Source organism: Oryzias latipes, chromosome 11 (genome assembly GCF_053564925.1).
Source record: "Oryzias latipes strain Hd-rR chromosome 11, Olatipes_Hd-rR_3.1".
In the NCBI taxonomy this organism is placed as follows: Eukaryota; Metazoa; Chordata; class Actinopteri; order Beloniformes; family Adrianichthyidae; genus Oryzias; species Oryzias latipes.
In genome coordinates, this window is record NC_136247.1 from 30,065,027 (window position 1) to 30,088,157 (window position 23,131).

The following is a 23,131-nucleotide window of genomic DNA, read 5'->3' on the forward strand; positions in this document are numbered from 1 at the left end:
ATGAAGACATGAAGGTAGCTGCTGGTAGAGGATGAAGACATGAAGGTAGCTGCTGGTAGATGATGAAGACATGAAGGTAGCTGCTGGTAGATGATGAAGACATGAAGGTAACTGCTGGTAGAGGATGATGAAGACATGAAGGTAGCTGCTGGTAGAGGATGATGAAGACATGAAGGTAGCTGCTGGTAGATGATGAAGACATGAAGGTAGCTGCTTGTAGATGATGATGAAGACATGAAGGTAACTGCTGGTAGATGATGAAGACATGAAGGTAGCTGCTGGTAGAGGATGATGAAGACATGAAGGTAGCTGCTGGTAGATGATGAAGACATGAAGGTAGCTGCTGGTAGATGATGAAGACATGAAGGTAACTGCTGGTAGAGGATGATGAAGACATGAAGGTAGCTGCTGGTAGAGGATGATGAAGACATGAAGGTAGCTGCTGGTAGATGATGAAGACATGAAGGTAGCTGCTTGTAGATGATGATGAAGACATGAAGGTAACTGCTGGTAGATGATGAAGACATGAAGGTAGCTGCTGGTAGATGATGAAGACATGAAGGTAGCTGCTTGTAGAGGATGAAGACATGAAGGTAGCTGCTGGTAGATGATGAAGACATGAAGGTAGCTGCTTGTAGATGATGATGAAGACATGAAGGTAGCTGCTGGTAGATGATGAAGACATGAAGGTAGCTGCTGGTAGATGAGGAAGACATGAAGGTAGCTGCTGGTAGATGATGAAGAAGACATGAAGGTAGCTGCTGGTAGAGGATGATGAAGACATCAAGGTAGCTGCTGGTAGATGATGAAGACATGAAGGTAGCTGCTGGTAGATGAGGAAGACATGAAGGTAGCTGCTGGTAGAGGATGATGAAGACATGAAGGTAGCTACTGGTAGATGATGAAGACATGAAGGTAGCTGCTGGTAGAGGATGATGAAGACATGAAGGTAGCTGCTGGTAGATGAGGAAGACATGAAGGTAGCTGCTGGTAGATGAGGAAGACATGAAGGTAGCTGCTGGTAGATGATGAAGACATGAAGGTAGCTGCTGGTAGATGATGAAGACATGAAGGTAGCTGCTGGTAGAGGATGATGAAGACATGAAGGTAGCTGCTGGTAGATGATGAAGACATGAAGGTAGCTGCTGGTAGAGGATGAAGACATGAAGGTAGCTGCTGGTAGATGATGAAGACATGAAGGTAGCTGCTGGTAGATGATGAAGACATGAAGGTAGCTGCTGGTAGATGAGGAAGACATGAAGGTAGCTGCTGGTAGATGATGAAGACATGAAGGTAGCTGCTGGTAGATGATGAAGACATGAAGGTAGCTGCTGGTAGATGATGAAGACATGAAGGTAGCTGCTGGTAGAGGATGATGAAGACATGAAGGTAGCTGCTGGTAGAGGATGATGAAGACATGAAGGTAGCTGCTTGTAGAGGATGAAGACATGAAGGTAGCTGCTGGTAGATGATGAAGACATGAAGGTAGCTGCTGGTAGATGATGAAGAAGACATGAAGGTAGCTGCTGGTAGAGGATGATGAAGACATCAAGGTAGCTGCTGGTAGATGATGAAGACATGAAGGTAGCTGCTGGTAGAGGATGATGAAGACATGAAGGTAGCTGCTGGTAGATGATGAAGACATGAAGGTAGCTGCTTGTAGAGGATGAAGACATGAAGGTAGCTGCTGGTAGATGATGAAGACATGAAGGTAGCTGCTGGTAGAGGATGATGAAGACATGAAGGTAGCTGCTGGTAGATGATGAAGACATGAAGGTAGCTGCTGGTAGAAGATGAAGACATGAAGGTAGCTGCTGGTAGAGGATGATGAAGACATGAAGGTAGCTGCTGGTAGAGGATGATGAAGACATGAAGGTAGCTGCTGGCAGAAGATGAAGACATGAAGGTAGCTGCTGGTAGAGGATGAAGAGGACAGACAGAGGAAGCTGATTGGCTGTGGAGACCCTGAAGGGAAACGGACAAAGGAACAGAAGACTGATCCCAAAACCCGTGTTCATCTTTTACATCTTGATGGTGTTTCTAACTGATTGGGTGTTTTCTGTCTGGATCTCTTCTTCATCTCTCTTTATTCCTGTTTTCCTTCGCCAACACAGTGAGCTATGGAGTAGTTGAAGGTAAATCTTCTTCTCTTGTTCACACTGCACTGAAATGCTTTTTAGTTTGAGTTTTAAATTACATTTTGTTGTAATTGTTGTTCTTTTTTAGTTTGAATCTGCGGTTTCTCTAAAGCATTCATTGCAGGATCCTCCTGGTCATTTATTTCAGTTTCAGCTCCGGTTTTCCGGCTACTTCTGTCACAATGGACAAGCATTTTGAGGGCCAATGCACTTCTAAACTTTTACACCAAACACACATCAGAAACTTGAAACTTCTGAAGTTTAAGTCCATTTTAATTGACAGGATTCAGTATTTCTTTTTTTTAAATCATGTTTAAGATCTAAACGTGTGAGTTTCCAACACATTTAAAATAATAAAACCTGTTTGTGAAATACGGGTGTTTAGCATCAGTTAAGTATTGGTGTTTGTCTCAGTCCAGTCATTGAATAAAAATCTGCATTTGACAGCAAGCAGCTTCTAAAACCCCTGAAAATATTCCCTTTATATTGTTTTCTTGTGGCTTCAGCTTCCAGCTGTTTGTGCTGCTTGTTAAAATGAAGAAGATGACTCTGAACTCATAAAAACTTTGTGTATCTGCTTCTTGTGGTCCTCAGCACGGGACTATGAAATCCAGAGGGACAGGATAGAGCTGGGACGCTGCATCGGGGAGGGTCAGTTTGGGGACGTTCACCAAGGAGTCTACAACAGTCCAGTATGTATGACCAAAGAGAGCCGGTTCCACACACTGAACGGGTTTCCCAGATCCTGTGATGCTCTCCTTTCTGTTTGGCTCAGGACAACCCGGCTCTAGCTGTGGCCATTAAAACCTGCAAGAACTGCACCTCGGACAGCGTCAGAGAGAAGTTCCTGCAGGAAGCATGTAAGATCTGCAAGCATCCGTCTGCTGCTGCTGGCATCAGAGCTGCAGAGCCGCTGACCGTCTCCCTGTGTTTTCCTTGGGGTAGTGACCATGCGGCAGTTTGACCACCCTCACATCGTTAAGCTGATCGGGGTGATCACAGAAAACCCTGTGTGGATCATCATGGAGCTCTGCACTCTTGGAGAGGTGAACCGATCAAAGCTTTCATATTCCAAGATGTGACCCAACGCTGGTGTTAGTCAGACTTTTGGCTGCTCTGAAAACGTCTAGTTTATATTAGACGCAAACTCTTATTTTGACGAGACAGACGGAAAAGCTAATGATGATTTTTTTTCTTAGTAATCTTAGTGATCCGTCTGCTTGTAAGGTTGTAACGCTCAAAAAACATTTACTAGGTCTTCTGGTTAATACATTACTAAGGGGGTTCCTCACCATGACATTCAAGCCAAACAAACCTGCTGAAAAAGAAGAAACAACAACAAAACAAAAAAAAAGATTCCTGCAGTCAATAGTTCTCCGTCCGCTCCTGATATGATGCAAAGGAAAAATATTTGAAGAATCCGTTTGGAAAAAAGTTCCTCAGAAAAAACAAAATGAAGTCTCAATCGTCGCATGGTACCATGACTTACCAAAAAAAATATGCACATCCAAAAAATGAATATTGAGGGTCGGTCTCACCGCTTCCAAGCGTAATCCGAACACCGCTCCTTCGAATGCGCTCCTCACGTCCAGAACGCCGCTTTCTGGGACCCGGTCCTCCCGCAACAGCTCCGCCAAGATGAAGATTAGGATTAAGTATCTCCCGCTATTCTTCCAATACTGGTGGATAAATGAAGAGATGACAAGCTGCGGCTGCAGACTTTCGGCGTCTGGCACCGTCACGCCCTTCTCCTTCAGCGTCTCCCGCTCCTCTCTTCAAATCCCCTCTAATGATTGTTTACCCAGCCAAAAAGTCCCATAGTCAATGATGCCATTAATCATTCATAGGCATGCGTGATAGAATGACTGAAAGATTTCACACTAGTTGGTTTAAAGGCATAGGTATGCGTGTGTGAACACTATCTGTTTTGTGTACATGTTGACATGTGGACATTTTTGCAGCTAGCAGGTGTGTTGATGACATTTGAGTGTGTGTGTGAACAGGCCCCGCCCTTTTTGTACCACATTTGAACCTTACCGTAATGATAAACAACCAGTAAACCTGTCTGCTCTATGCTGCTTCATGGTCTTACCCCCCCCTCTCACTATCCCCCCCCCCCCTGACATCCCTCTCTCTTCTTCCCCTCTTTCCTTTTCCGTCCGGTCCAACACCAAAGATTTTCAGACATGATTGAAATTAATAAAGTTTGGCCTCAATTACAAAAGGGGTTTATTCAGACATACCTTTGGTTTGTCTGAAGATTAATAACCCCTCTTGTTAAAGTAAAATATGTCCAACACAAGAGGCCCTCAGCTCTCATCTGTCTGCCCAGCTGTTGGACAGGACAAGTTGAAAAAATAGATAAATAAATAAAAAATCATTCATAGGCAGTCTACACAGGATTTTATGCTATAATTCCCACATTTTCTTTTCATATGCATTTTCCCTTGAGCAATCAGTTTCTTTTCTCCTTATAGTCTACATTTTCTCATTATTCATTCATTGTACCTTCCATTCATTTTTCCATGTGACGGTGTCACAAGGTGACCTCCATGTGCTTTTGTGTCTGCAGCTTCGGTCCTTCCTCCAGGTGAGGAAGTACAGTCTGGACTTGGCCTCGCTCATTCTCTACTCTTATCAGCTGAGTGCAGCGCTGGCCTACCTGGAGAGCAAACGCTTTGTACATCGGTGAATATTTGCACAAACACACAGGAAAACATCCCAACTCCCACCTGTAGAAAAGCCATGTCATGGTTTTTCTTTTTGGAGGATATGTTGCTGTTTTTGGTCTGGTTTTTAGAGAAACTGCTGCTCTGGACCTCTTTCAGAAAGGTTTTAAGAGTTTAAAGCAGAATAACAGAAAAGGAGCTTTTTTATAAGACATGTCCTAAAGATAATGTGTAATGGAATAGAGAAACTCTGGTGTTTCAGGGACATCGCAGCTCGTAATGTGTTGGTGTCGTCAGTGGACAGTGTGATGCTGGGAGACTTTGGTTTGTCCAGGTACATGGAGGACAGCTCCTACTATAAAGGTATTCAAACACACATCAGTTCAGGCTTCACTGCAGCCTTTGGCCCAGTTTAGTGTCTGGGTCTGATGACAAAAGCTAATGACAGACTGCCCCCCCCCCCCCCCATCTGTGTGGTTCAGCCTCTAAAGGGAAACTCCCCATCAAATGGATGGCTCCTGAATCCATCAACTTCAGGAGGTTCACGTCTGCCAGCGATGTGTGGATGTTTGGTGAGTCTGAGTGATCATCTGCTTTTTGTCAGGAAGAGATTCTGCATTCACAGAGCAGATCAGGTATGAAATTCTAGGTTGGATGGATTGTTAGCCGGCAGGTAAAGCGTTTGGTGCTCACTTCTTTACACCTGTACCAGCTGAAACTAAACACTTCACCATTCTGGTAAGTTAATAGATAAAATTGAAGACTTGAGTGGAGATTAGTTTTTGTTCTGCTTTTTCTTGATTTTAATATCTAAATGAAATTCATTGTTGTTGATGGAGGCGTTTCACTCGCATCACCTTCCTCCATCGTTCATGGACTCGCTTAACGATTCCATTCATACCATAACCTGGGGTGGCCGGTCTGATTCCTGGTCGATTTTGGTTCATTCTAAATGATCCAATTGGATCTGATCCTCTGCCCTAAAGTGGATCTAGATCCTCTGCCCTAATGTGGATCCAGATCCTCTGTCCTAAAGTGGATCCAGATCCTCTGCCCTAAAGTGGATCCAGATCCTCTGCCCTAAAGTGGATCCAGATCCTCTGTCCTAAAGTGGATCCAGATCCTCTGACCTAAAGTGGATCCAGATCCTCTGCCCTAAAGTGGATCCAGATCCTCTGTCCTAAAGTGGATCCAGATCCTTTGTCCTAAAGTGGATCCAGATCCTCTGACCTAAATTGGATCCAGATCCTCTGACCTAAAGTGGATCCAGATCCTCTGACCTAAAGTGGATCCAGATCCTCTGACCTAAAGTGGATCCAGATCCTCTGACCTAAAGTAGATCCAGATCCTCTGACCTAAAGTGGATCCAGATCTTCTGACCTAAAGTGGATCCAGATCCTCTGACCTAAAGTGGATCCAGATCCTCTGACCTAAAGTGGATCCAGATCCTCTGTCCTAAAGTGGATCCAGATCCTCTGCCCTAAAGTGGATCCAGATCATCTGACCTAAAGTGGATCCAGATCCTCTGTCCTAAAGTGGATCCAGATCCTCTGACCTAAAGTGGATCCAGATCTTCTGACCTAAAGTGGATCCAGATCTTCTGACCTAAAGTGGATCCAGATCCTCTGACCTAAAGTGGATCCAGATCCTCTGACCTAAAGTGGATCCAGATCCTCTACCCTAAATTGGATCAGGATCCTCTCCCCTAAAGTGGATCCAGATCCTCTGACCTAAAGTGGATCCAGATCCTCTGTCCTAAATTGGATCCAGATCCTCTGACCTAAAGTGGATCCAGATCCTCTGTCCTAAAGTGGATCCAGATCCTCTGCCCTAAAGTGGATCCAGATCCTCTGACCTAAAGTGGATCCAGATATTCTGACCTAAAGTGGATCCAGATCTTCTGACCTAAAGTGGATCCAGATCCTCTGACCTAAAGTGGATCCAGATCCTCTTAACCTAAAGTGGATCCAGATCCTCTGTCCTAAAGTGGATCCAGATCCTCTGCCCTAAAGTGGATCCAGATCCTCTGACCTAAAGTGGATCCAGATCTTCTGACCTAAAGTGGATCCAGATCTTCTGACCTAAAGTGGATCCAGATCCTCTGACCTAAAGTGGATCCAGATCCTCTTCATCCAAACTTCCAGACAGAAATTCCTGCTACTGAACAGTTTTCCAGATTCTTGGATTTCTTCCAGATCATCAAGTTAATGAAATCTGTGTCCAAACCAACAAGTAAACTAGAATGAATGTCAAATCCATTCACATGTTAGTTTCCTAAAGTTCACCACTGTTGTTTTTCCACATACAAAGAATCTAAAGGGAATTGGATGGTCACATGACTTTATTCAAAGTCTGTCCACACTTTGGACTGGAATGATGGACTGATCCGTGTTGATGACATCACGTGTGTATTGTCTGCCGTGATTTGTCGGTTTTACCTTATAGTAATATAAATCTACTGTACCTCAATCCAGATGGTATTTTCAGATGGTATTCTGAAGCCCGTTGAGAGGAAGATTGTTGGAATATTGGGCTATATATTTTCCAAGACCAATTCTGGATTAATTTCATTTTCAAACCATTTCTTAATGACAGGTCGACTGGAATAACAACGTGCCTCAGACAGATGGATCTGGTCGGATAGGAATGGATTCATTGATTCTTCGATGAATGCTTAAACAGCCATGAATTAAATGGCAGATTGTTGTCAATGGGCCTCAGATTGAATCTAAACGGGCACATCTGTGGGCAGCAGAGCTTTGGTACAAACTGCATGAAGCATTGGTTCATGACCAGCTTTTCAGGATTGTGGAATCTGTCACATTAAAGAAGAATGAATTGAAAGGAAGAAATTACAGCCAAACTACGCAGTATTTTCTAATCCAAACAGATATTTATGGACTTTAAGTTGCATCATTTTATTTTTTTCTACAGGTGTGTGCATGTGGGAGATCTTGATGTACGGCATCAAGCCCTTCCAGGGGGTGAAGAACAACGATGTGATTGGTCGAATAGAGAACGGGGAGCGCTTGGCCATGCCCTCCCAGTGTCCCCCCACCCTCTATAGCCTGATGACCAAATGCTGGTCGTACGACCCGAGCAAGAGACCACGCTTCACAGAACTCCAAACGCAGCTCAGGTTGTGTCTTGGTCTTGTTTGAACTTGTTTTCAATAAAGTCTTTATTGACTCCTATTTCTTGATCTTCTGCATGCGTCTTTAACTTCTTCTGGTCAACATCCAGAAATCTCAAAGCTGTTCCCACGTCTCCAACCGCTGCAGGCTCGTCTGCTGATGGCATTGACTGATATTGGCTTCTTTTTTCCTTTCTAGCACAATCCTGGAGGAGGAGAAGCTTCAGCAGGAGGAGAGACTTCGAATGGAGATGAGGAGGCAGGTGACTGTTTCCTGGGACTCTGGGGGCCCTGATGAAGCACCTCCGAAGGTAAGTTCTCTCAAAGCTGGAGTTTAACTTGAGTTTGTAGAGACAGATCCAATCTAAAATACAGATGATTCTGTTTTAGCCCAGTAGACCAGGCTACCCCAGTCCTCGCTCCAGTGACGGCTTCTTCTCTGGCCCCCCGCACAACCACCACCCGGTAACCGCCGCCCACGCAGAAACATACAACAGACAGGAATAAAAAAGCAAACGGGGCTAGTTTTAGAGCCAGACTTGATTCATTTAACCAACACTACATCACAAACTGCTGTTTTTCTGTCTTATTTCAGGACCAGTTTTTTACTGGGATTACATTAATATATAATCAGGATTATATTACGCATTATTACGTATTATTATCAGGAGAACACGGTTTTTCCCATCTGTTCTTGACTCTCATCAATCAATGTTCTGCATTTGCCTTTCTGTTGAGATGATTTCTAATTTTATGTGGATCAAATGAGCCATGAATCCGGTTTTCTATTTAACCGTAGTCCACAGGTCTTTTCCTCATCCAGAATGTCTAAATGGTGAGAAAGAGTTTGATCATATTTGTTGGTTTCATAGATTTCAGTTTGTGGAAAAAAAAGATCTGAATGGATTTTAGTGTTTCTGCTCACAGTCTTGTAGAAAAATGTGGTGAAATATTAGGAAAGCCTGATGGATTCATGTTTACAGACGTCACGTGTTCTTCACGTGTGCCGTGGCTGCTTTACAGTTGCAGCCAGAGCCTCAGACAGAAACCTGAAGGTCAGCGTTTGCAGGAAGCGTCCAGCACATTCTCCTGCTCAGAAAGTCAACACACAGCAAATCTAAAGACCAGCATCACTGCTCCCTCATTGAAAAGCCAACATTCATGTTTGAAAACAGACCAGCATGTTAGCAGTGGGCCTTCGAGTCTTACTGAGGTCTTTGTGTCTCCTTCCACCTCCAGCCCGCAGCCATTGGGGGAGTAGGAGGGAGTTATCCTGCTGACTCGTGGAACCAGCACAGACCTGAACTTAGTGCTCTGTGGAGTCCAAACAAGGAGGTACTCCCAAATGCAGAAGTGTTTTTGCAAAATCCTGTCCTTAGTCCTTAAAAAAACACAATGAGAAAACTCAGACCAACAGAATCTTTGAAATGTCATTAATACCACATAAATGACCCCAAAGCAGTTTGCCTTCTCCCTTTTCTAATGGTTTCCGTGAACACACGTGATGAGAATTGGTCTGTGCTTCCAGGACTCTGGAGGCCCGTCCCTGATGGAGGAGAGGCTGATGATGCAGCAGCAGCAGATGGAAGACGACCAGCGGTGGCTGCAGCAGGAGGAGAGCCTCATGGTCAGCTAAAGCTCTCAATCCTTCCTGATGTTCAGTAGCATCCGCATTCTTTCCTTTACACAAACGTGTGACTCAACAATAAATAATAATAATGGATTAGATTTATCTGCACTTTTTCATGGTGCTCAAAGTTCTTACAGTGTGTCCATTATTCAGTCCCTCCTCATTCATTCTTGGTGATGGTAGCTGCTGATGAAGCCCCAGCTGTCCTGGGGCAGTCAGTCAGAGGCGTGGCTGCCATTTAGCGCCTTTGACATTCACACCAGTGGAGCTGCACTGGACGGTGAAGTGCCTTGCCCAAGGACACAATGACAGCTGGCTGGGGGGAGCGGGGATTGAACCGCCAACCCTTCAATCATTGAACGACCTGCTCAACCACCTGAGCCATAAAAGCGGCGACAAGGGGCACCCCTGTCTACAGCCCCGCTCCAGATTGAATCTAGCAAATCTGAAGCCATTTACTTTACCAGCTGCTTGGGGTGAGGCATACAGTGTTCTGATCCAATCAATAAATTTGGGTCCAAATTTCAACCTTTTTAATGTCAGTACTGGGTATTTCCATGATACTCTATCGAATGCCTTTTGGGCGTCTTATGATATAACTGTTGTTACAGGTTTACCCTCTTTTTGATGCGATACAATGTTTAGTAGGCAACGCAAGTTATTCCCGTAGTGTCTTCCAGCAATAAACCCAGTTTGATCAGGGTGTATGATTTGGGTTATGATTTTGTTTAATCGTTTGGCCAGTATAGCAATCTCCATTGAGCATAGACAGTGGACGATATGAATTACAATCTGTAGAGTCCTTCCCTTCTTTAAGTCCAGGGCTCCAGACTGCGAGCAATTGGTCGCATTTTGCGACCAAAATTTGAGAGTGTGCGACTGAATTTTACATCCAGTCGCACATGTGCGACCAGTAAATTTGCCTCCCCCTCCCTTCGTATTTTTTATACATTAAACGTGGAAGGGGCACATCAATGAAATAATCAATGAGACGCGAGCGCACCGGCACGCAGGCAGACACACACACTCGCGCACATACTCATGAAACGCCAGCACACTCTCGCGTGATGCCTGTCTGTGAGGCGGCCACTTCGTGTGAGAAGAATAGGGAAAGCCACTGTGAGTGGCTAAAATGCGTGGAGGGGGCGGGGCCTAGAGATAATCGAGTGCGCGTAAACATCTGTGGGAAGGAAACTGAGACAAATATCAAAACCTGATATGTGCGTCTGAGCTATGGGTAAGTGAACTATTGATTCGTTCTTCCGACCTGCGGCTAGTGTACCAGTGCCAGAGTGTACAGCAGGGGTCTCAAACTCGCGGCCCGCGGGCTATTTGCGGCCCCCGCCTTAATATGAAGGTTTAATGTTACTGCAGCCCGCCAGTTTGTATGAATGACACTTTTTCATTGTCGTGCGCGAAGCTGACCAACCAATCACAGTGGGGTAAATGACTATTGGGGGCGTGACAATGACAGGGCTTGAAAGCAGGACACCTGACAGCCCCCTCCCTCCCCAGACCACATTAAGGAGTTCCTTACTTTCCTTTAGAACATATTTATTCGCTCGTAATTTTCTACATACATGCAGTCCGTGCTGAACTTTTCTCTGGGCCGCACAGACCCGGAGGAAGGTTTGGGTTTTGGTTACGGCGGCGCATCAAACGGTTTATGCACGGCCGTTACGGCAGCACACCGCCCCCGTCCCGCGGGAGTCGGGTCAGCTGAGGAGAATTAAACACGCTCGAGCAAAAACAACATTAGTTTTAGACTCACTGAAAATACGTGGGGAAAATGCAACGATAGACGTGTTTGAGATGAACCGGCACCTCGCCTGGATCGTTGGGGAGACCAGGCGGGGGGGGGGGGGGGGGGGGGGGGGGGGGCTGTGAGATGAAGACGAATCTGCAGCGAGACTGAAGGAGAACAGGAAATTGGAGTTGTCCTTAACATTCAATTTAGTTTTAATATTCCTCTCCTCCTTAGTGTGATCTGTGTTATTATATATTTTATGATTATTTTAATGTTTTGTAATGTAGCCTTTTTTAATGAATTGGTATTTTAAATTATTTTAATTAATCACTCCACTACAAAACCCATCAGGACACATGTCCCATAATGCATTGTTTTGTAGTCTGTAGGGCAGCTTTCAGTCAGTTCAGTTTCCAGCTGTGTCCGGGTAGGTTTGCCCCTTGCTCCCACCCCTTTCTCGCGATATTTTTGTGATGATTGACAGTTGATGTTGGAGCAAAAACAAAAATATATGTCACACACCAGGTGATCTGCGCAGCGTTGAGTTCACCTCGGTGATCTCAAACACGCTTATTGTGCATCTTGGCTGCACCTATTTGGTGTCACCAAGATAAATTTCCATCAGTTTTCTTTACTTCTTTGTACTGTCATGACAGCGATGCTGCTGTCAGTTTACCTTCTTGTTGCATCTTCAAAAGTGCAGAATAAAATGTGACACTGAATTTGAAACAGCTCATTGTAATTTCTGCATCTATTATTAAAGTATTTATTAGTAATACAGTGGAAATTAGTATATTTGGTTAGAATTTTGATTTACGGTATGCGCCCCTAAATTTTCTGGTTGCGCCCCTAAAATTTTCAGTTAGGGGCCACTGTGCTCCTAGTGAAAAAAGTTAGTCTGGAGCCCTGATGTATTACTACTATTGTGGCATCAGACCAGGATGGGGCCATGGTTTTATTTTCCAGTGCATATCGGTAAGCATCCAGCAGCAGTGGGGTAAGCACATCACTAAAGTATTTATAAAATTCATTAATGAAGCCGTCTGGCTGGGGGATTTGTTGTTTTTTAAGGATAGGATAACTTGCTTGATTTGCCAGTCTTGACCTGGCTCATCCAATTCTTTTATCTACTGTATCAGATAGTTCAGGAACATTGATATTTTGTAAATATTGTGCTATAGTTGATTCGTCGGGACAAGTATCGACATCTTGGTAAAGCTCTTTATAGAATGTTGCAAATGTGCCTGCTATGTCCTTTGGTTTTGTAACTAATGTATTCCCTGATTTTAACTTCTGAACAATATTTGATGATTGTTGCTTCTTACGTTTAAAAGCTAAGAGTCTGCTCGCTCTATTTCCATGTTCATAATATTGTTGTTTGGCAAAGCGAAGGTTTCCCTCAATCTTCTCTGATAACAGTTCTTGCAGTTCTTTGCGAGTAGTACTCAAGTCAGTCAAGAGGTTTGGTTCTGCACTCTGCTTATGTCTGTGCTCCAATTCTTTGATTTTATTCTCTAATTGCTGCTGTTTAGCCAACTTTTGTCTTTTTTGCTATTGCATAAGAAATGATGCTTCCTCTTAAATAGGCCTTTGCACAGCCCCACAGTATGAGAGGGGATGTATCAGGTGGTTCATTCATATTTAAGTAATATCTTAGTTCCTTTTTAATGAAGATAATGAAATCTTTATCGTTAAGAAAGGAAGCATTCAGTCTCCAATGTCTAGAGGTTGGTCTATATCCCATTTAAGTACAATAGGGGCATGATCTGAAATTGTGATCGGCATTATTGTTATTTCGTCAGTTCTATGTATTTCAGCTTTATGTGTAAAAAAAATAGTCAATTTGTGAGTATGATTTGTGCCTGTTTGAGTAGAATGTGAAATTCCGCTCCTTTGGAAATTTAGATCTCCATACATCCACCAAGCCAGTCTCCATAGACAAAGATTTAAGGGTTTTTTAAGGGTCTGTCCAGTTGTGACATTATACAGTTAAAGTCTCCCCCCATGAGTAGAATACCAGAGCTATGCTCTGGTATTGTATTAAAGAGTGATTTGACAAATCCTGGCTGATCCTCGTTCGGAGTGTATACATTTATAAATGAAACTGCAATGCCATCTACAGCGGAGAAAATAAGTATTGAACACGTCAACATTTCTCTCAAAAAACATTTTTGTAATCGAGCTATTGACACGAAATTTTCAGATGTTGCCATCAACCCATGTAATGCACACATAGAGAGAAATCTAAACATTTATGTCCATAAATGGAGTTATGTGTAAGAAAGTGAAATGGCCCAGGGAATAAGTATTGAACAAGCTTACTGAAATGTATTTAATACTTAGTGCAAAAACCTTTGTTGGTGATTCCAGCCTCAAGAAGCCTCCTGTATGGAGAAACCAGTGGAATCCATTGCTCAGGTGTGATTTTGGCCCATTCATCCACACAAACTGCCTTCAAATCTTCAAGGTTCCGGGGTCTCTTCTGGGAACCCGGATCTTCAGTTCTTTCCAAAGATTTTCAATTGGATTCAAGTCTGGTGATTGACTGGGCCATTCTAGCAGCTTTCTTTCTTTTCTTTTTCTTCAACCAGTTGAGTGTTACCTTGGCTGTGTGCTTGGGATGGTTGTCTTGCTGAAAGATCCACCCTCTTTTCATCTTCAGCAGCCTGGCAGATGACAGCAGATTCTGATCAAGAATGTCTCCATACTTTTCTCCAGTCATTATTCCTTCAATGATATGAAGTCTACCAGTACCACATGCTGAAAAACAGCCCCACGCCATGATGCTCCCACCTCCAAACTTGACTGTTGGGATGGTGTTTTGGGGGTGATGTGCGGTGCCATTTTCCTCCAAACATGTTGTGTCTTATGACATCCGAAGAGTTCAATTTTGGTCTCATCTGACCAGAGTATCTTCTCCCAGAATGTCATGGGTTTATCCAAATGTTGTGTGGCAAACTCCAAACCAGCTTCAACATGCTTCTTCTTCAAAAATGGAGTCTTGCGTGGTGTGCGTGCATGGAGGCCATGGCGGTTGAGTGCATTACTTATTGTTTTCTTTGAAACAACGGGACCTGCTGATTCCAGGTCTTTCTGAAGCTCTTCACGAGTGGTCCTGGGCTGTTGGAGAACCCTTCTGATGATTGTTCTGACTCCTCTGTCTGAAATCTTGCGAGGAGCACCTGGCCGTGGCAGGTTTATGGTAATGCCGTGTTCTTTCCACTTCCGGATGATGGCCCCAATGGTACTCACTGGAACCTTCAGAAGTTTAGAAATGCGCCTGGAACCAGTGCCTTCAGTGTGTTTTGCAACAATAAGGTTGCGTAGGTCTTTGGACAGCTCTTTGCTTTTACCCATCATGCAATGCTTCTTGTCTAACACCTTGCTGGTGAGAAACCTTTTTAAAAGGCATCAATCAGGACTATACCAGCTGATGTTACTTTGCACTAATAGGGGGCAGGTTAACCTCCTGAATACTGACAAACTCCAGCTGCTTTCTTGGCTTGCCAGACCTTTTTACTCCTCCTTTTCTTCATGTGTTCAATACTTATTCCCTGTGCCATTTCACTTTATTACACATAACTTCATTTATGGACATAAATGTTTGGATTTCTTTTTATGTGTGCATTACTTGGGTTGATGCCGACATCTGGTGAAAATTTCATGGCAATAGCTCGATTAGGAATGTGTTTTTAGAGAGAAATGTTGACGTGTTCAATATTAATTTTCCCCACTGTATTAGTCCGTTTACTAGAATGAATCTGCCCTCCCTGTCTTTGTGTACTTTAGTTTCAGTAAAATTGACTTGTCTGTGTATTAGTATAGCCACACCCCTCTTCCTTCCTGAACAATGTGATGAGTAGTACACTTTATCTGCCCAAGACCTTTTTAGTTTCTGATGTTCATCATCTGTTAGATGGGTTTCTTGTAGTAGTGCAATTTGGCACCTGTAATGTTTAAGCTGAAGTAATATTTTTTTCCTTTTGATTGGGTTACCAAGACTCTTCACATTATAGCTTCAGCGCACCCATGGTTAACTTAAAATGAGTAAAACAGCAAACTGGGGTTGGTATAACTGTATTGGAGGCTGAGGCGGCCATTTGGTCCACGTTGCAGGCAAACTACTACAAAGAGGTATTGAAAAATTAAATGTAGTTAAATATAAAAGGATTGTAACATTACTGTACAATGTCTTGAATCCTGGTGAGAGTATCATCCAAATATAGGAAGAGTAAAAAAGCTCTGTTGTCATTTCAAGTTGTAAGAAATCCCACTCAGCCTAGATTGATCTCAAAAACCAGACAAACTCGTCGGTTACAGAACCTTTTCTGTCTTCAGGTCAACTCGAGTGGAAGAAAATCTGGAAAAAACACTGGAGTGACCAAGTTCTTTGCTTTCAGGCTTTGCTCTGTCAGAAAACAGAAGATCTCATATTTAATGAACTCAACGTTTCAAGAACTTTCCAACTTTATCCAGAAACTCCAGTCTGATAGACCAAAAACTTCAACAGTAGAAACAAATGAGCGGGTTTTCAGAAGTTATTATTTAAAAGGGTTTTTTTTGTTATTCAATCCTGTCTGAACATTTTTCAGCCTTTAGATAAACACAGTACCATGAAGGGAATCCATGATGCTACTTTAGCTTTTATGATTAGTCTTTTTTTTTCTTTATTTCAAACACAAGTGAAAGAAACAACACAGTGGTTTATAAGACATAAGACAATACCGTTTGTTTGAAAAGGAGTGGGTTGAAGAGGAATCTTGTCTGATCCCACCCCTTTTTACAACACTTAATGATGCGCATTATTCCATTTACAGACATGTACAAAACATTCACGGTTGCATGGCAACTGTGCAAAGTGACTTTTTTTAACAGACTTCTTGTAGGATTTTTTCAATATTTGTAAACTTTTAACCCTTCATCTAATCCATTCCATAAATCTACACCACAATAACATAAACACATTTTCTTTATTGTTGTTCAAATTCTCTGCTTTTTGAAATTCAGTTTTCTTAGATTGTAATTCCCGTCTCTGTCTTTGAACATTTGCTGAGAGTTTATTGGAAGTAAGTTGTATCTGGCTTTGTACACGACGAGAGCCGTCTTCAGTTTGACTACATCCCATAGTTTCAGTAAACCCGACTTTAAAAACAGAGCGTTTGTATGTGACCCATAGTCCACTCCATGGACAATTCAAACAGCTTTTTTTTGTAAGATATATAAAAACTGTAGGTTTGTTTTATAAGTATTTCCCCAAATTTCTGCACTGTACTGTAAATATGGTAGTATTATGGATGAATATATTAGTAAACGTGCTTTTTATTATTATCAATGGCTACTTTTATTTCTAAATCTGCAGGAATGTGGCGATTTCCGAAAATCCTGAATTTAGTTTTGTTAACACTGAGGGACAGTTTATTTTTGTCAAACCATTGTTTCAGTTTCCCTAATTCTGTATTTACTGTTTTTACATTTTCCCTGAGGCTCTCCCCTGTAAAGAATATACTTGTGTCATCTGCATATAAAAAAATATTTGAGTGTATTTGATACCAAGTGAATTAATATAAAGGATGAACAGTGTGGGCCCTAATATTGACCCTTGTGGAACTCCACAGCTTAAATTTAGCAGGGAAGATTTGCAGTTATGGATTTGTACAGTGATCCCTTGCTATAACGCGGTTTACTTTTCACGGTTTCGCTACTTCACGGATTTACGTCGTGCATTGTGTTCTGCATTCTGATTGGCTATAGAGTCACTCCGCTTCTTCTCTACCTGTGCGTCAATAATGTTGCAGTTTAATGTAATGTACACGTACGTAAATCAGCTTTCCAAATTACGTACATGCAAATCATCTTGCAATTTCAAATTTCTCTAAAACCCATAGAAAAAGACCAACACCAACTGTCAATCACTATGTTCTTCTCCCGAACAAACACACACAGCTGCACCGCGGGCTTCAGAAGGAGAAAACACTGCAGCTTCTCAGACTGAAGAGCATTGAAATACACCTGAGCCACTATTTGTCTGTTTGGACTTTGTATTTTTTTCATGATCATTTTAAATTTTCTCCCGTTTAATTCAATTACTCTCGGGTCGCGGTGGGCGGGGCTAATCTCCGCGATTTGAAGCCTTCTGTTTACATCGATGATTCAAATTATTATTTGACAGTACAGTACAGAAGTTATTTGTTGAAAAAAAAACGTTTCTAAAGTACTTTGATTTGTGAAACAAATGCTTGAGACCCTGTAAAATGGTTTGTTCTTTCTTTTCTATGTATAACAGAGTATTTAATGGTATAATAATTGTTAAAAAAGATAGAGGTTTCTACTTCACGGATTTTGCCTATCACGGGTTCTTTTTGGAACGTAACCCCCGCGAAAAACAAGGGTTTACTGTATTTGTCAATTTAAAAGAGAAGACGCCGTCAGTCGAAACTACCAGAGGAAGCAGCTGATTGGATCCCAGTGCATTAAATATGCACCTCCACTCCATCCTACAAGCTCACATTGAAAACTTCACACCATTTCAGAACATCATCTTCACCAAAGACTGCCATCACTGACTCATCCACTTACCGTTCTCAGCACTGATGTCACTTTAAACTGCCACTTTAACCGTGCCACTGTTCTTTAGCACTGTTTAGACTACTGTTATTCCTCCTACTATTACTGTCTTTTTATCTATTTTTACGTTGTTTATTTATTATTTTATATGCTGCTTGCACTGTGGGGTGAGAGGAAAGCAATTTCATCTGTGCTGTGTGTCTTATGGATGCAGCATACTTGACAATAAAGCTGACTTTGACTTTGATGTCAAATTTGTTCTGAGTTTGGCTTTTTTCCACAAGGAATCCCACAGGGTTCTGTTTTGGGTTCCCCTTCATTTATCATATCAACGATTTGTAACTGACAGCCAGATGCTAATATTCATTTCTATGCTGATGACACAGTGACTTAAGGTTTTTCTGGCCCTCCTTATGACAGACACAGAGGATCCAGTGCATCTATGTGGAAGAGGTCCCCAAAGCGGTCAGCAAACGTCTCTGTGTGGAACCTGTCTGATGAACAGAGTTGATCAATGTTTTTTTCTATCAGTGATCATCTCTGGATGAAAAAGCTGCAGTGGAAGAACTTCTTCAAAATGTTTGACTATATGATTACCCCATGTGCTATCTTAGATGACCCCCCCCCCTTCCATTAGCGTGTTCTCCCTACCATGACAAAGGTGGATAAAGGTGGAAAGATTTCATGTAATCCATGGACACCAGTGAAGATCACAAATCCTTGAAGAAAAAAGGTTCAGAGCACTGTCTAGTGGGTCTAGATGACCCCACTCCCAATGGTAAAGTGCCTAGGATAGACCAAGGGTTACCCTCTGATAATGACGATATTCTGGTTGTTGAATTGAATCCACAGACTCAACAGATTTGGGTTATGTCATTATATTGGTGCATTTTGTCTTAAGAAGTGTCAAAATGTTAAATCCCCTTTAAATCCATCAGACTGTTGAAGAATGCCATAAACTGAGATGACGTCTAAAATCAAGTCTGGTCATAAAAACGGTCAGAGAAAGGAAAATGTAGGAAGAGGAGGGTGACAGGAAGTGGGATTGGCAAAAGCAGGAGGAGGAATGATGGAAAAAGTGGGAGGAGAAAAATCTGCAGAGAGTTTGAAGGCTTCATGTTTTTCTGCAGCAAAGTGTGGAAAAACCTTCTCCTCGTCTCTTCTCCCCCCTTCAGACTCTTTTCTCTCAGTTTATCTACCGTTGACTCAATCCCTCCGTCTTCTCACTCCTCCATTCTTCTGTCTTGCTTTTCTTTCGATGGCCTCCTCTCTTTGCGTTCAACCTTCTGTCTTCTGCAGCTTTTATTCTCCCAGGATGCATCTTGTTAAGGCGTGCTTCACCAAAACGGTATTCACACATTGAAATCACTGCAGATGGATTTGATGGCAAAAAAGTGTGTCATAAAAAGTCAATGTAACTCCTTTACTGCCAAGATTTTTGTGTGTTTCTGTTTCACATGCTTGTGTCTTCTCTGCAGAAAAGCGAGTCCAGAAACAGCAGAGGCAGCGAGGACACGGAGGACGGCGCCCTGCAGGCTCAGGTCAGTCATGAGAGGCAGAGGATTTCTTACTGACATAGAGGTAGAACCGACGGACGCTCAGTCTCTTCTGAGCCGCACAGTTAGACAGAGGAAATGGTTGAAGCCACAGAAAGTATTTCTGCCTGAAGGCAAAGCCTCTCACATACCAGCCGTAGACCACAGAGCGCCCGGGGAACCCAAAACCCCGGAGAGCTGTGCAGGTCCTCCAAAGTCCCAAATGTTTGTCTGCAGCAGAAATTCCCTGTCAGGGATTTGAACCAACGGTATTTTTGTGTTTCTGTGTGAGCAGAGTGGAAGTCAGCACATCTACCAACCTGTTGGAAAGCCAGGTAAGAGCGCTCCTCCTTCTGACATATTCATTAGATCTAATCTGATCCCAGCTATGATTTATTTATTCCACCAGCCGAATTTACTTTGGAGGTAAAAAAAAGTCTCAAATTGTTCAGTTTTTGTCTTTGACTGTTTTAGGCTGAATGTTGAGACAAATCCAGTGAACATGGGGGTGCACATCTATGTATTTGTCTCCTTATTTGCTGCAGAACATGTGGCCCCTCCCAAGAAGCCGCCCCGTCCTGGAGCTCCGAGTCATCTCAGCAACCTGAGCAGTCTGTGTCCAGTGGACGGCTACAACGAGGGGGTGAAGGTACGAGGACGTCTGTAACCAGCAGCTCACGCTTCTATTCAGTCTGGATCTTCTCTTTTCTGGAATATCTTGTTGATATATAATATTGATCTTCCCTTCATTTTCCCGTCTCCATCTTATCTGCATCCTCTCTTCCTTCTCTGGCCGTAGCCGTGGAGGGTAAGCCGGTCTCTGTCGTTAGCTGTCATAGTTCTTCCTCAGCAATTAACCGCCGTCACGTCAAAACGAGTCCCTTCCTCCACTCATGTAGAAGTATTTCTACTAGAATGTGATGGTTTTATTAGATGAGTTTGGTTAAATTAAGTGGATCAGCGTGTGTCCAATAGAAAACATAATAATTAACAATTTCTGTTAGCATTATTTACACAACAGTTCTGGTTTGGGATATGGCAGTAGCTAGATTCATCTGTCCTTAGCCTCTTTTCTCCTCGCTCTGTATCTGGAACCATAAAATCAGACTAAACATGGATGAAGAGCTTTTCTTGGTTTCTCCTGAAAATAACAGTAGTTTATTCCAGAAATTCAAACGTCACTTCATGCCGGTCCGGCGTTCGTCTCCATGTAGAAAATAGAAACTCGCCAAGATGAAGAAGAAATCATTTATCGCTGTTAAATTCACCAAAAGCTCTGCCACCTAGTGGTAGAGCTCTGTGTTTGCAGTTCAAGAGTTGAAGTATTGGCATGTTTGTTTTGGTTCTCACTGATCTGTTGGTTCAGTTGCAGCCGCAGGAGATCAGCCCCCCTCCCACCGCCAACTTGGACCGCTCAAATGACAAAGTCTACGAAAACGTGACGGGGCTGGTCAAAGCTGTGATTGAGATGTCCAATAGGATTCAGCCGGCTGCACCTGAGGAGTACGTCCCCATGGTCAAGGTAACCGCCGAGTGGTTGATGCTCCACTGAAAGGTGCGGCTCGGTCCAACGCCGTTCTGTCGTTGTAGGAGGTGGGTCTGGCTCTGCGGACGCTGCTGGCAACGGTGGATGAGACCATTCCAGTGCTGCCAGCCAGCGCGCACAGAGAAGTGAGCACACACACACATGCACACAGAAAACAGGCGTGTGACATGATTGGTTCCACCATAAAGAGGTTACGGTCTTTGACATCTGACCAGACGCTTTGAATCCCTCCAGGTGGAAATGGCTCAGAAGCTGCTGAACTCAGATCTGGCAGAGTTGATAGCCAAGATGAAGCTGGCTCAGCAGTACGTCATGACAAGGTACAGACAAAACTCGGCGTGACGTTTGGCTTTGAGCTCTGGACATCAAACCTTTGTGTCTCCAACAGTTTACAAAAGGACTACAAGAAGCAGATGCTCATGGCGGCTCACGCCTTGGCAGTTGATGCCAAAAACCTTCTGGATGTCATCGACCAGGCGCGACTCAAGGCCATCAACCAGACCCGCCCACTTTAGTCCAGAATTCTCTTTAGGACATATGAAACCGAGGATTCGAGGGTTTAAACACTACGTTGGATATCTGTGATGAAGGCATGGCAGATTCAATGGACTAAAACAATCATCGCCAACTTCTTTTTACTCTGGAGACAATTTTCTAGCCAAAAGTTTTCCACTTAATTTGCTTTTCAACTGATGCATTCAGAGAAACGTCTTGTTTTGTTGAAAGAGACTTTGTCCGACTTTTTAAACCTGAAGAAAATGGATCAAAAAGACTTCTGAAGCTCATTTGAAGGACGTGATGAAGAAACGGAACCAAGGAAGCAGTTCCAGTGGAAAATGAAGAAGATCTAATGATCTTTGTTGTTTTTCAACGTTTTATGTCTAATATTTTCCTGTTGTCGGCATTTTCTGCCTTGAATTCCCACTTATGCTAAACTGAAGCCTTTCTTAAACACTGTATGAGCAAAACCCAGTTTACAAATGTCACAGCAGCTTTTTCCCTTCAGTGGAGCCATTTATCTCAGGTGGGGACGTCTTTTCAAGAACCAGCTCCTTTTATAACAGAAGAATATATAGAATGAGACTTTTTAAGTAACTTGCATAGTAAATATTAAAAAAGTTCTATCTTTAACATGTTTTACTGAACAGTGAAGGGGGGGGGGGGGGGGGGGTAACCACAGCAAGGATGTCAGGTATCATTTGAAGTAGATCTTCCTGTGCCTGATGAGCTGCATTGAATTTCTCCTGACAGTCACAAGTTTTTCTGCAGATGTATTTTATGTCAAAGTTTCTACAAAAAAGGTCAAATAAATTGTTAATTTGTGGTCTGTTGTGTATTTTAAGGCCATGTGTGTTTTATTGATGAGGCTCTGGGTTCATTCTTTACTCTTCCTTCATTTCACTCTGCAGATACAAGCTGGAGACTTCTAAAGGAACTTTAGGGTTAGCAAAGAGTTACAGTAATCCAGCCTAGGATCTCAGGATCAAAGGCTTCAGAATCACATTTAGGAAATAGAAGTAAGTTATATTGTTTGTATGCTATAAAATCCAAATTTTATGTAATTACAGTAACAAATAATCCCAAAATTACTTCGTTTCAGGCCGCTTTCGAAACGTGGATCTTCGCGACGGTGTAGGTACCATAAGTGTTCAGCCTGGAACTTCCTTTCGGGGTCCTCGGACTAATGTTGACGTCACGTTTTGGCTGTACGTTGGTCCGATGACGTGTCAGATTGGTGTGGACAAATTACGATACTACCATAGAAGAAGATATAATGAAGTCTGTTGTAAACAAACATGACTTTATTATTATTGAATGCATGGTCACGTAACCCTTGTGCTATCCTAGGCACTTTACCGTTGGGAGGTGGGTCATCTAGACCCACTAGACAGTGCTCTGAACCTTTTTTCTTCAATGATTTGTGATCTTCACTGGTGTCCATGGATTACATGAAATCTTTCCACCTTTATCCACCTTTGTCATGGTGGGGGGGACACGTCAATGGAAGGGGGGGGGGGTCATCTAAGATAGCACAAGGGTTAAAACACGCAGGTGCAGTGACGTATAAGAAGATGTACGATTGGCTGATCTGCATGTCAATCACGTCCCGTACTTCTCGGTGAGGGTTTTGATTGGCTGGTGGATTGTTTAGAAGTACTTTTTTGTTTT

At 42.9% G+C, this 23,131-nt stretch overlaps 1 protein-coding gene across 35 annotated transcripts in view; it reads left to right on the top strand.

The window, feature by feature from the left end:
- LOC101162652 (focal adhesion kinase 1) overlaps positions 1–22,298 on the top strand; it is a 107,273-nt gene extending 84,975 nt beyond the window's left edge. For 20 of the 35 annotated variants that reach the window (XM_078955226.1, XM_078955231.1, XM_078955233.1 and 17 more), the window contains 19 exons: positions 2,115–2,135; positions 2,733–2,830; positions 2,914–2,998; positions 3,084–3,184; positions 4,711–4,826; positions 5,070–5,170; positions 5,290–5,379; positions 7,742–7,946; positions 8,140–8,251; positions 8,331–8,405; positions 9,180–9,275; positions 9,469–9,567; positions 19,360–19,422; positions 19,712–19,751; positions 19,962–20,065; positions 20,783–20,938; positions 21,007–21,087; positions 21,197–21,282; positions 21,351–22,298. In XM_078955226.1, coding sequence (XP_078811352.1) covers positions 2,115–2,135; positions 2,733–2,830; positions 2,914–2,998; positions 3,084–3,184; positions 4,711–4,826; positions 5,070–5,170; positions 5,290–5,379; positions 7,742–7,946; positions 8,140–8,251; positions 8,331–8,405; positions 9,180–9,275; positions 9,469–9,567; positions 19,360–19,422; positions 19,712–19,751; positions 19,962–20,065; positions 20,783–20,938; positions 21,007–21,087; positions 21,197–21,282; positions 21,351–21,477 — 1,856 coding nt within the window. In that variant the 3' untranslated portion in view covers positions 21,478–22,298. The remainder of the gene's footprint in view (positions 1–2,114; positions 2,136–2,732; positions 2,831–2,913; positions 2,999–3,083; positions 3,185–4,710; positions 4,827–5,069; positions 5,171–5,289; positions 5,380–7,741; positions 7,947–8,139; positions 8,252–8,330; positions 8,406–9,179; positions 9,276–9,468; positions 9,568–19,359; positions 19,423–19,711; positions 19,752–19,961; positions 20,066–20,782; positions 20,939–21,006; positions 21,088–21,196; positions 21,283–21,350) is intronic. The other 15 variants (XM_078955236.1, XM_078955237.1, XM_078955240.1 and 12 more) reach the window with 1 other exon arrangement.
- Positions 22,299–23,131: the final 833 nt, after the last annotated feature.